Source organism: Poecile atricapillus, chromosome 17 (assembly GCF_030490865.1).
Source record: "Poecile atricapillus isolate bPoeAtr1 chromosome 17, bPoeAtr1.hap1, whole genome shotgun sequence".
Classification (NCBI taxonomy): domain Eukaryota; kingdom Metazoa; phylum Chordata; class Aves; order Passeriformes; family Paridae; genus Poecile; species Poecile atricapillus.
The window spans coordinates 3,765,328-3,778,662 of NC_081265.1; the positions used below are offsets into that span (position 1 = coordinate 3,765,328).

Genomic DNA, 13,335 nt, shown 5'->3' on the forward strand with positions numbered 1-13,335 from the left:
CCTTGCCTCCCTTTGAGGATAATTTCCAAGTCTCCTTCCTAGCTTCCTGCTTTGCTGATTTATTAGTCTTGCACCATGGTTTAAAACTGCTTCTGATTAAGGTTATGATTAAGTACTTTGTCATCAGAATTGGCATATTTGAGAAGCTAAGACCTGCTCTCTCACTGACTGGTAGAAAGAAAACAATCTAACATTCAGTGTGGCCAAAGAAACATTAGTTTGTATTAGTAATACATTATTTCAACTTCTAGATTACAAAACATTACCTGTGAATGAATGGGTTGAGAAACACGTCAAATGTTGGCTGGAATCTACTGGAATCAAGAAGGAGTATGTAGATAAACTATATGCAGAAGAAGTGACAGGTCCAGCACTAATGGAACTGGATGAGTCTTTCCTCAAAGACATAGGAATGAAGAAAGGCCAAATCCAGATCTTAATCCACAAGAGAAATGAACTTCTGCAGCTCCAGGACAATGCACAGCAAGCTGAGGACTCCAGCAGCAACACACCCGACAGAACGGATGCACAAACCGACCCTGCCAGAGCCAGCAATGCCCCTGCTCAGGGCACGGCCAGTGGAGGCAGCTCTGGTGCTATGGGTACAACCAGCAGCAAGGACACAGCTCCTACTTCTGGCAAGAAGCGAAAAAGCAGCAAGAAATCCCAGCTTCAAAGTGCTAATGAAGTTTTAGAGCTCAGAAACTGTCGGCCATTTAGAAGTCAGGATACTGATTTCAAATATGTGAAAGACACAGTTCTTGCTCCAGAATCAGGAGTCAGTGATTTAATCATTCCTTGCCACGAATACAAATCTTTTGCCATTGCTGCAGAACTGAACAAACATCAACTGCAATCAAAATTTGCCTCTGAAGTGATACGATTTGCTTCAGCCTGCATGAACATTCGAACAAATGGCACCATCCATTTTGGTGTCATGGACAGTGTTGAGGACAAGGGCTGGAAACATGGACAGATCATTGGCATGAAGGTCAAAAACCGAGAAGACTTTGTTGATGCACTGGATTATATAGAGAAGTGTTTTTGCAGTAATTTACAAGAAATTGCAAGGAAATGTATTCACCCACCTGTGTTTGTTGAAGTGATTTCAAAAGACTCTCATGAACAAAGATTTGTAGTGGAGGTTGACATTGAACCAACCTTCAGCTTAGTAAAGAACAATTGTTTTGAAGTTTATTTGCCAAAATACAACGAAAGCAGTCAGAAGGTGATTCTGACCAAAGAACCAGCTCACTACCAGAGATTAGGAGCGAAGTCTGAACCTGTGCAGCGCAACAAACTCACTGCTTTCATTCAAGCTGTGCAAGACAGGGATGCTCAAAGAGAAAGAGCTGAGCTCTCCAGCACACAAGTACCCACAGAAATACCTCAAGATTTAGGAAGGAAGTTATCAATTCTATTAAATGATGGCAGAAGCTACATGGATGATTCCCTGTGGTACATCCTTGTCACAAACAGATGTGAACAGGATAATCTGAACTACATCAACTTTTTAATGCACTTGAACATTTTCTGTGTCTTTGACTTTGATGAACATTCCAATGTGTCGGGGCTGTACAGCAAATACAAAGAGCACCATGAAACAAGTTCTTATTTTTTACAGGATTTTTTCAATGAAATTAAAACTGATAATTCTCCCTCTCAGAAACTCTTTGATCAGACCAGCTGGATATTCTGCAATGGGCGCAGTGACTTCCTTGGGGATGAAAAACCTTGTGATCAAAATACATGGATTAGAACCAAAAAAAAATACCTCAAGAAAGTAATTACTTGTATCTGTGAGGAAATTCTGCCAGAGCGCTCTTTCATTGTGCTTTTTCTATTGCTATCACCAGTGCAGAAATCACTTGTGGACACTTTTCAGGAATTTTATACAGAGATGAATGGCATGGAATATATCATCTGCATTGCAGAGTCCAAAGAAAATTACAAGAAGTGGGCAAACCTAGCTCAGGAATCCTGCAGCATTGAGACACTAGAACAATGCAGTATTGTGGGCATGAAGCTCAGTCATGTAGATGCCACCATCCAATCAATGCTGCCTTCTACAGCCCAACCCAGACACCTGCCAGCTTCCACTGGAGGCGTGTGTACGCTTCCTTTGCGGGAAGAAGAGAAACTGTATTCCCTAGAAATCCTTTGTACTGACCAATGTGATGATATCAACATAAATCTTTTGACTGAAAAACAAAAACAAGACATAGAACAAAATTTTTACCGTGGGAGAAAAATCATATGGGAAAACTTGTGGCTTGCTGATAGAAAACTCTGTGGGGATATCATTGAACGTGAAGCATGCGCTGAGGCAACCAAACTCTTGGATGGCATTTTACGAGGAAGTGGACAAAATTATTCTGTGGCTAAACTAAAGATATTTCACCATCCTGGGAGTGGTGGAAGCACAATAGCACGGCAAGTTCTGTGGAAAAGCAGAAAGCGTTTCAGATGTGCTGTTATCAAGACCTCATATTCACCTTCAACTGTTTGTAATCATGTGCTCGCCCTTAGAGATTATGAAGAAAAGGAAATCACTCACCGTTTTCCTGTGCTGCTCCTGATTGAAGATTATGATGATGAGTACTTTGAAGAACTACAGATTGAGTTAATGGAGGCCATAGCAACCAGGAAAATGAATACCTGCAGGCCTTATTTCATCCTCATATGCTGTAGACGATGTAATAACCCTGAAAGGCTTTGCAAGGCTTCACCACTAGACACAGTTGCTGTCACTCACAAACTGAAAAAGTCAGAGAGAAACTTGTTCAACACTAAACTTAAAAAATTGCAGCAGAAATATGCCGAGCCAGAATTCATACTTACATTTGTGCTGATGTGTGAGGAATTCAATAAGACATACGTGTCAGACATGGTAAAGCATATACTGCAGGGCATTGACCCTTCCTCTCGTGACACCTGCTTGATGCGTTACATGGCTCTGCTCAACTGCTATGTACCCAATTCATACATTTCACTGTCACACTGTGAGGCTTTTCTGGGGCTGGGGGCATATACAGAGAGTAAAGCAAGAGCATATGATTTCAAACATCACTTGTGTGAACAAGTAAGAATGTTTTTTATTGAGCTAAGGGAAAGTACCACTTATATTTCATCTGTTCGGATAATACATTGCCTGGTTGCAAAAGAAATTCTGCATCAGCTTTCAGGGAATCAATCACTAAGTCAACTTGCAACAACTCTTCTTCAGGAAAAGGTACTATTTGAAAACAGATTTGGAAGAGAAGAATTCATAAAGTTTATCAGACATCTGTTTATTCGACGTGATAAAAGAAGCAGGGGTGACAATACTGATACTCTCTTCTCTCCATTTATTGAACATGTCTGTGAAGCTGAAGACTGTGAAAAAGCCATTGCTGTTTTAAAAGCTGCATATGAACTCCTTGGAAAAGATCCTTTTTTTGCCCAGCAGCTTGCCAGACTAAATTACAGCAATGAAAAATTTGAAGACGCAAAATACTGGGCAGAGGTTGCAAAATCGCATTTGCCAACTGATTCTTATATTTTGGATACAGAAGGTCAAGTCTACAAGAGATGGTTTAGTTTCACTGTGGATAAAATGACAGAGGAGGATACCCCCGAAAGGATCACGGAGAAGATCATGATTGCTCTTAAAGCTATGAAATGCTTCAGGGCTGCACAACAGGCAGCAAAGGAAGAACGTGAAAGTATGAACAATGCTGGCTATTTTGGAGAAGTAGAAGTAGGTTGTCGCCTTCTTCGATTTTTGTCCACATTGCCTGTATTCCACAAAAGTCCAGAGGGGAAATATACTGAGCTTGTGAAATATCTCACCACAGATTACATTCCTGAAGAAATAAAAAGAACATGGGGAACACTTCATTCCCGCTTAAAAGGCTTGCACCAGAACCTGTACAATGCTCTGGAATGGATTTCAGAAGAACTAAGTTATTTCCAAACAGATAAAAACCAAGAAAAGGATGATGAAAATGATGATAAGGAAGAACAAATTTATAATCCCAGAAAATGGCTGAAAAGACAGTCAGCAGTATATGCTGAATTCTTCATCTCAGCATCACTTACTGATGACAGCCACAATAGTCCTAACACTCAGCTCATGAGGCGCATGAATATTTATGGGAGTGGTGGAGGAAATGTCACCAATATCCTGTCATTCTTAACAGATAAGAAAGAGAACAGGTCAGCTGAAAAGCTAGAAAGGATCCTTAGTTTCTATCCAGAAAACCCCCTGAGGAACAGGCTGGAGGACAATGATTTGATCAATTTTATTTTGTGCCACATTGCATTAGCATGCTTAGCACCAGGATCAGCCAAACTCCTTCCACTGCCAACTCTTCGTGAGCTCAGTCTAAGATTCATCAAAGGAAAAAGACCATTTCCAGCAAGTGCCTATTTTCTGCTCACGTTGCTGTACTGGCCAGATGAGGCATTAGACAAAGAGCCTAATCCTGATAAAGATGAAATTTTAACTTCAGCCCTTCAAACCCTGAAACGCTTCTATGACATCAAAATGAAAGATGTTCCTACCAGAAAGAAAAGAATCTACACCCATTTTTTTCTGGGAAAGGGTTATGGCTTAAGTAAGATTGTGCACAAAACTAAAATTGACAAGTTAATGGTGGGGTCCTTAGATGAGAGGAGAATGAAGTGGCTGCATGGAACTGTATGGAATATTTCCATAATTCGTGACAATCTCAAAAGAGTTTCTGGCTGGACAAAGGACAGAAATTTATTTATACGTGGTCACGTGAAGGAGCTCCGTATCTTGCCACTCCATCATGAATCAGTGCCTGCTGGAAATGAGAATGTGACCTTTTATTTAGGCTTTTCATTTAATGGTCTTGTTGCTTTCAATATTGAGGTTGAAAACGATCCAGCCATCAGAAGAACATAAGGTATGTAGTACAGTACTGTATACATATGCTCTTAGGAGGTACAGCACTGGAAGTGTCCAGTCTCACATTTAAAAACAAAGTGGACTGGGTAACTACCAGGCAAAAAGAAAATCAGCATTAACTATAATAGTGACCAAGTAACTAAAAAAAATTGGAACTACGAGTAAAGTGAAATTTGAGCCAAGCCTTTGATAGTTTTGGAGTCACAGAAAGCAAGGTTTCAAACCAAACACACCAATCAATCCCTTTCTTCTTACCCCACAGATTTGGATTTTAAGTTAATTTCTGAGTAGTCTTGATCAGTAAAAGACTTTGTACAGTGTAACTCCATTTTTCTTCCTGATCAGCAACAGAAAAGTGAACTCACACCACATACTCTGCTCTGACAGGTACCATGTATGAACAAACTACCAACTGTAAAGTCAGTGTCAGTATGGAAGCACTTTTAAAGCTGCCTTCACCATCAGGATTGATGAAAAACAGGTCTCAAATTGTGTAAACTCCTACATTGCTTCTCTGTGTAAATATTACTGTACTAGACATATCTGTATCTGGGGTGGGGTACAGAGACATGTGAGCAGAGTCATGGGTGACATAAGACTATAAGCACTGTTATGTGTTCATAGTCCAAACAATTCCTGCACTTGGTGAAATGATTTTGCATTATTGTCTAAAGAATGCCACAGAATACAGAACTCAATTTTTTTTGTATAGAGCATATATCTATTATTTGAAAAATGCAAAGGAATTTTTCAGTGCTGTGTTTGCAACCATGATGTCACATTCAGCTTCTAGTAACAAAAATGTGTTGTTGCAGTTTCACATTAAGATATTGTGACTGAAGTTGCAAAAAAACCCTGCAATGTAATTTGTTTTAATCCAGTAAAGATTTTTTATGAAGGATTATCATTTCTATGTGAGCTTTATTACCCTACCTGAGGATGCATTTCCAACAGTAGCTAGCTATAATTTGCTTTTCCAACTGCAGCAAAGATCTGGGCACAACCAAAAACTGTAAAACAGCAAGCCATGGTGAATTCAGAAGGAAGAAGATGGAAGATTATTCTCTAGTCCAAGCCTTCACATTCTGGCCTCAGGTAGCAGAAACAATTGCCAGAAGCAAGAGAACTGGAGGGCCAGAGAAATCCCCTCTGCCCCCCAGCCCTGATGCAGGGGACAGGAGTGTGTTTGAGCAGGTAACTGGGCAAAGGCAGCTTCCCCAAGTCCAGCCTGGGGCATTAGGATGGCGTCAACCCAGAGAAGAAACCGGATATGTAAACTTACTGAAAAGCACAGGAGTGAAAAGCAGAACATCGACTGTTTCCCAGATACACAACCTGCTCAGATGCTGTGGCAGAAGCAAAGAAAGGAAAGGAACTTACCATGATGAAAAATGACAGCCAGCTTGGCCAGGAGGGCTTGTCTTGTTTTCTGCCTGCACACACCCAACTTAATTCTGCAGACAGCAGTGCTTTTGCCCTGTAGCCCATACTACTGCACAAGCTTGAGTCTTGTCTTTGAGGTATAAACAGGGTTGCTTTTCAAATATGCCCACTTCTACCTTTCAAGAAATTAAAAGTTTAGATTCAAACTCCTTACTTCATCCAACCCCAGCCCCACAGAAAAAAAAAACCAAAACCAAAACAGGTTTTAGAGAAAAAGTGTAAGCTTACAGATTAACTCTTGAGATTCCACGTTGCAAGAACAACCAGCTGAAGCACACAGGGCAGCAAGTACAGACCCACCCTTCCTACCAGTCACATTCACACTGGGGGGGCTTTAACCTGCCAGGCAACACACAGCTGCCCTTGCCCTAACCAGCTCTTAGTACAAAGCAGTTCCCAAACTGCCCTCAGATTTCCCCAGAGCTGAAAGGCCCAGAGGACAAATGCCCATTAAGAACTTCTTGCATAGCCACAGTGCTCCCTTGAAGTGTCCCCTACTGCACCTCCTTGTCACACACACACAATTCAAAATGCCTCCAACTTGTCCATATCATAGCATGAAAATATCCTTTATGTTCCATTTAGCACCTCTCAGAAATTAACCTATGAGTGAACAGTGGTAGCTAAATAAAACCAATCAGCCTAGCACAGTAATCCATTCTCATCCCTTACACAGGAGCTGCAAGGATACCCATCTCCCAAGCTACCTCATCTCTCCAGCATTTTACTCAAAGTGTTTAGCATCTTCCAGCATGCCCATGCTACCAACTTTTATAAAAACTATCAGAAACTTTTCCTCCATAGTCCAACTTTTCCAGCTTTAATAGCATTGTATAGTCTTAGCAGCAGGAGGGTGGATCAACAGAAAAAGAAGTCTCTGCAGCTGGCAGAGAATCAAAAAGCTGCTACCAAGTTATTCCCACCATAACATTTGTTGCAACAGTAATTTAAATAGGTTTTCAAGAGGAGAAAAAAAATGACACAGAAACAGTGGTTCACTTCTCTTTAATCAGACTGTCACAAAATGATCACACATTACAGATGGCTATATGTGCAGTGACCCATTCCTGAAGAACAGTTCAGAGAAGGTTCCCAGTGGATGCAAATGATGTTAGCTCTGTATTTTCTTTTAATCTTCTTTGTAAACTGAATGCTACAAAATTAAGCTTGTTATTGTTACTATTATTTGCATGCATTAAAATGATGCATATACTTACCAGTCTCTCACTTTCTTGAATTAAATTCAACATCAGTACTTTGCCACCACCTGTCTTTTGAAAAAGATCAGTAATCCCAGCCCTTTCACACCACTTAACACAAAAGCAGTATCAAGTTACAGAAAAAAAACCCTTCACAAGGACTTTTGTGGCCATACTGCTACTGAGGGGGGACACTATTCACTCATGTGCTTAAAGGTCCTTTATGAAGGTACTAAAAACAGCTTGGAATTTGCTCATTTTGGGTTTGCTGCAGTGACCAGAAACTGCAAAAGAGCAATTGGGAGTCAGCCAGGAATCTAAGGAAATAGTGGGAAATGACAAACTGTTCCAAACATACAGTAGCAGAACTGGGAAGGAAGACTGCTGAACCACTTTACAACAGATATCTGCTCTAATGGAGCGTCAGAAGTTAAACTACAATTTAACACTGCTCAACCGATAATCAAACTTTAAATTTCCAGTATGGTTTTGGTCCTATCTCAACAGAAAATAAACTTTATTCTACCAAAAAGTACCATAAGTAATTGCCATTTAATGTTTCACAAAGGGATGACATTCTGCCAGAGTCCTACTACGATCTATCCTGGAGAACTGCACTTTTTGCTGTTTAAACACCATGGAACACACTCTGCCCCTCTTTAGTGATCCCCACTGACTGCCAGCCTGGTGTACAAATAGTGCAGGTTTGCATCCAACCACTGTCAAAACCAGGACTTGATAAGGTAATTGAGCACCCAGAAGCAGTTACTCACTCCAACTTGGTACTGAGCATTGCATTAAGTATCAGCTGGGGTCAACCACTGACAGTGTAAGAAATAAGGACACATTCTATTAAAAGGGTAATGGCTTCACAACAAGGTATCCCTTTTATTCTTGCACACCTGCAATTAAGATTAAGCAGAGATAAAGCTAAATTATAAATATTAACGTATGACTCCCCTTTTTTCCCCTTCTAGGAAGAAAAACCTATGCAACATTAGTCAGAAATCTGCCTGCAGCTCATTTTAAAGAAAAAGCAATTTAGTGTAAATTACCAAGAACTGATGTAGAGAACATGGCAGGCAATGGCCTGCATGTGTAACTATTCTAAAACTTGGGAAGATACAACTGCCTTGAAACTGTGTATGTTTTTATGATGAATTCTGCAGCAACATGTAAGATTTCAAAACCCTAAAACAAGCGATTCTGCTGAAAGTAGCCATTCATAAACCCACTCTAGACCCTTCAGATGAGCTGACAAACTGAAGTGTCTGCACAGCTACCACACAACTATGACCTTCCCAGTACTGACTAAACAATTATCCACCAGTGCTGTCAAAAGTCCCTCAAATTCAGAGTGGGACATCATGGCCTTAAAAAGTGAATTAAAGCACAGTCTTACAGCCCATCCAGCTGTGGATCTCTGCTTTGTGCTACAGCACAGAAAAAGTTTTCATCTCTTCTGCTGATATGCAGAGATGAGATATACAAAGTCTAAATAGAAATAAATGCATGCAGCCATTCCAGAGAAAGCTGCATCTTTTATCCATTCATAAAGAATCTTTTCTATTTTAAGGTACAAAATATTCCATACAATAGAAATAAAATACCAGAATTTCTGGGAATATGGAATAGGGCAGAATTAAAATAGAAGCAGAGCAGAAACTCTGGAGTAAGATAAAACAGCTGGACAAAGCCACATCTGTAGGTAGCCTCTGAAGTGCTGAAATGAACTAACAAAAGTAGTAATTAGAAGGCATACAAGAACAAGCTCCTGGTTTACCGGCCTAACAAAGTAAAAATCTGTGGGTAAGAAAGGGTAATTAGCAATAGCTAAAGAAAATGGAAAGAATACAAACTGCTATGGATTCTTACAAACAGAAATGCTTAATACCCAACACAAAAACCACACGATCCTGCTGGTTTGCTGTTTAAAAACAGCCTCATTAATAACTGGCATGTTACCACAGTGATTTTGACTTCAGATTTTCACACTCTTCAGTAACAGCAAAGGCTGCTTGTTAAGATTCTGTATTAAATTTGCCTTAAAGGTGCTTGCAGATATTTTTTACCTGTCCACAAGCATAGTTAAATCCATTATAGATGCTAAAAAAAAAAGTCTAGTTTGTTCACTCACTACTGGAATCAGTAGTAGGTAACAGTCACATTTCAGAGACCAAAATTCCCCTCAGGTATTTAAGTGGTATCATTTGAACAAATTATTTCAAATAGGAACATCAGGTACTTACAGATTAAACTAACCTGTACTGGCAGTTCTGTGGAATTTTTCTTCTCTACCAGTAAGTAGCAAATGCTGAAATTCTGCTGCTAGTTAACAGAAACACAAATTGTATTAAACCAAGGTGTTTAACCCATAATTTAGCTTTTTATTAAAAAATAAAAAAATAAAAAAAAGCTGCCAAACTTCAATTACTGCAATTTGTTGCTTAAGAAAAGCGTGTGAAGTAAAGGCAACTATAAAACTACTTTCAATTTGCCCTTCTGATTTTTCATACATAACCCGTAAGATTAACAAGGTCACCTGTTGCCTACTAAAAACATAAAGGAAATTAAAATACTTACATTGCCAGGTTCCTTCAATAAAGTCTTAAAGTGTGTTTTCTTATTCTGCACTTTACAAGTCAAAGAGCAAAATGCATTTTTTCCCACTTAAATTTATGAGAAAGAAGCTAAAGAATTCAGTGCAAGTAACTCAATGAAAAAAACAGAAAAGAAAAAAGCCCTGCATGACACCTTTACCTCAAAGCATTACATAACTTCCTAAGTTGGGAGATGGTGAAATAGTTTCCTTTGGCTGTACTGCATTCATTTCTACTAATTAAAATTGCTGTTAGCAAAAACCAGTTATACATACTGGCTACTAAGAGTAGCAGAAGCTGAAATTCTACAACTCATGCCCCTTTTTGTGAATATGGCACCTGGGAATATGGTAGAGATTTAGACAAAATTCAAGGAAAAATAGTTTAGGATGTCGGAAGCTTGAACCTTGTATAAGACAGCGATCAGAGAGATACACTAACTGCTAACAAGAGAATTCATAAGGAAGTTTTCAAGCTCTCAGTGTCATGTGCGTCTTTTAGTTAAGATTATATTGGCATTAAATTCTACTATTTTCTCAAAGCTTTTTCACTTCTTTATGGCCTCAAGAAAGAAAAACCTTAAGGTAAGTAAGTTAAAGACAGTATTTCTCCAAAGTCAAATTCACTGCCATTAAAAAAGCAGTGTTGCTCACTGTCCCTACTGCAAGAAAGCCTGTAAGAATTTAAGAGGTTACTGTAAACTTGTTCAGAAGGTGCAAGGGCCTCACTATTCACAACAGTGTCCAGGTATATAAATACCAAATCTCACAATTATTCATACCAGGGACAGTCAAAACTGACTCAACAGGATGCCAGGAACAAATGGCTTGAGGACAACACCCTGGATCCTGTGGTTCAGGACAGGATATGGCTGGCTGCCAAAGCAGCAGGCTCCGGTGCTCAGCCCCCTCAGCCACACCTCCAGAGACTGCAGTAAAACTGCATTTCTTTTCACCTTACTGTGGTTAGAGCCTTACTGCAAATCCGTGCTCTGGCAATCAAGACTGCACTGAGCTGCTGCTTACAGTGTGCCAGAAACCTCTCAACAAGTGCTTTTCAGAACTTCAGAAAGAACCTTTATATACATTACACTTTACAAACACTTTGATTCATCTTGATCTCTTAAACAGCTGTCCCAAAACTTTCTTTCCTCTCAACTACTTCCAACCTAGCCCAACCATGACAGACAAAGAGCAGTCACAGGCAGCTACATTCTTACAGAACCCAGTCACTACCACTGTTTCCCTGGTTTGATTGTTTTGATTGCAAGCATACAGATTGTTTAGAAGTCCTTTGTGTGTGCTATGTAATTTCTTTATCACATCTCCAAGTTACTTTTCTTGTTTAATAGATCAGGCACAAATTGACTCAATTTAGCAGAGTATCACTAACCCCTCCTCCTTAAGTTATGTGCTCCTACTTAAGCTTAAAAAAACTGAACTCCAAGACCTCATTTTATTAATATCTATAAAAGTCATGCCGCTGAAATAAAGTCACCTTTACTAAAGACATTTCACTAACAAGAAGATGTACAGCTTTGTGATATACAAACTGCAGCAAGAAGAGCTGCAATACTGGAATGTAACTAAGAACACGCTTCATCCCTCAAAATAAACAGGTATTTGAAATTTGCCTATTTTTTATTTTGAGATGGTAAAAGATTCAGATACTTAAAGCAAGAAATACAAGCTCCACTATGTATTATTTTGGGTTAAACAGTTTCCTTAGACATTCTAGGGAAATAAGAACTTAAGACTACTGCAACTAGTATTTCTTCCACTTGCTTAACTTATAGGAGCATTTGGCTATCTTAAAGAGCTGTTCTCATCTTCACTGTTATCAGGGGAGCACCACAATAAGGTTTAGCAAAGCAAGACCATGCTCAATAATCATTCTGAAACAGTTAACATGGACATGTCAGTTTTCCAGACAGGGATTTTGGGGGGATCTTCTATAGGAAAAATGCAAAGGGCAGAGTACAAACAAAGAAGGGTACAACAGCAATGTGCAATCCACTCTTTTAAGTTAATTACAACTCCATCCTTTAATGAAAATTACTTGAAATCCCATTAGAGGTCATCATTTAGCAAAATCTTGAAGAAAAGAGTCTATGCTCATAAAAAAGCCTCACCACAAACTTTAAAAGTATCTCAGAAACTTAAAAAAAAAAAGGTCAAAACAGACTCACAAATTTATTTATTTACTATTTCACTGCTGATATGCTGCAAGACCTCCTTGGGTAAAACCTGCTGTTCTGAAGCTGAAGTTGTCTTTAAGCAACCTCAAGCATTCACAACCGATGAATATGCAACAGAATGCACACCTTTTCTTCACAAAGGGTAGAAATTTTTGCTAGTCACTGTGTGAAAGAAGGAACTTCAAATAAAGCAAATTTTGAATATGCAACAGAATTTTACAAGGTTTCAAAAAAAATATTTTCAACTCTTACTATTGTTGCAATAGTCAAATTTGGTGTATTTGAGAGATTGAGGAAAAGTAAAAGGTTCTCCCTCTAACTGGCAAACTGAACAATCTGCAGCTTTGATTTCTCACTATTCTATTCTGTATTACTAAATTGGATCTGATCTCTATTTCTTCACAGGGCTCTACATTAATATTTGCTGAGGTGCAGCTCACACACGCAGCAGTATTAACATCTCAACCTTCTTCAAATAAACTGTGTTCTGTAATGTGGGCTACACAATTTTGTAGCAATTAACTTTCTAGTTCAAGCCTATTTTAACCTTTTCAATAGATACATCTCCTCAGAAGAGAAAACATTATTAATTGGTATTTACATGCCATTAATTCAGAGACTACACAAAATCAACACTACCAAACCCAAAAACAAATACAGCACAAATGCAATGCAGGGAAAGATGGGGAGGGGCAGTGTGGCTTAAGGACTACCTGAGCAGCCTCAAAGGAAATGCATTCTATTAAGAGAAAAGGTACCCACACATCTTAAAATAGGTTCCCTCCCCTTAAGACTCTTAAAAACACAGTGATAATAAAAATATAAATATTAATATAGAGCCCATCTACCAAAAGAGAATAAAAAACCTAAATTAAAATAAATTTAGGGGCCTTCACCAAACTTGCTGCAAGTTTGGGGACATAAATATCCAACAGCCATAAAGCTGTGAAAGCCCCCAGAATGAATAAAATAAATCCCACT

The 13,335-nt window shown here is 39.0% G+C and overlaps 1 protein-coding gene across 3 annotated transcripts in view; it reads left to right on the forward strand.

Annotated features, from left to right (window-relative positions):
* Positions 1 to 13,335, forward strand: part of LOC131586022 (sterile alpha motif domain-containing protein 9-like) — a 248,996-nt gene that overhangs the window by 2,852 nt on the left and 232,809 nt on the right. For 2 of the 3 annotated variants that reach the window (XM_058852758.1, XM_058852757.1), the window contains one exon: positions 252 to 13,328. In XM_058852758.1, coding sequence (XP_058708741.1) covers positions 252 to 4,912 — 4,661 coding nt within the window. In that variant the 3' untranslated portion in view covers positions 4,913 to 13,328. Of the gene's footprint in view, positions 1 to 251; positions 13,329 to 13,335 lie in introns of those variants that run through there. The other variant, XR_009279078.1, reaches the window with a different exon arrangement.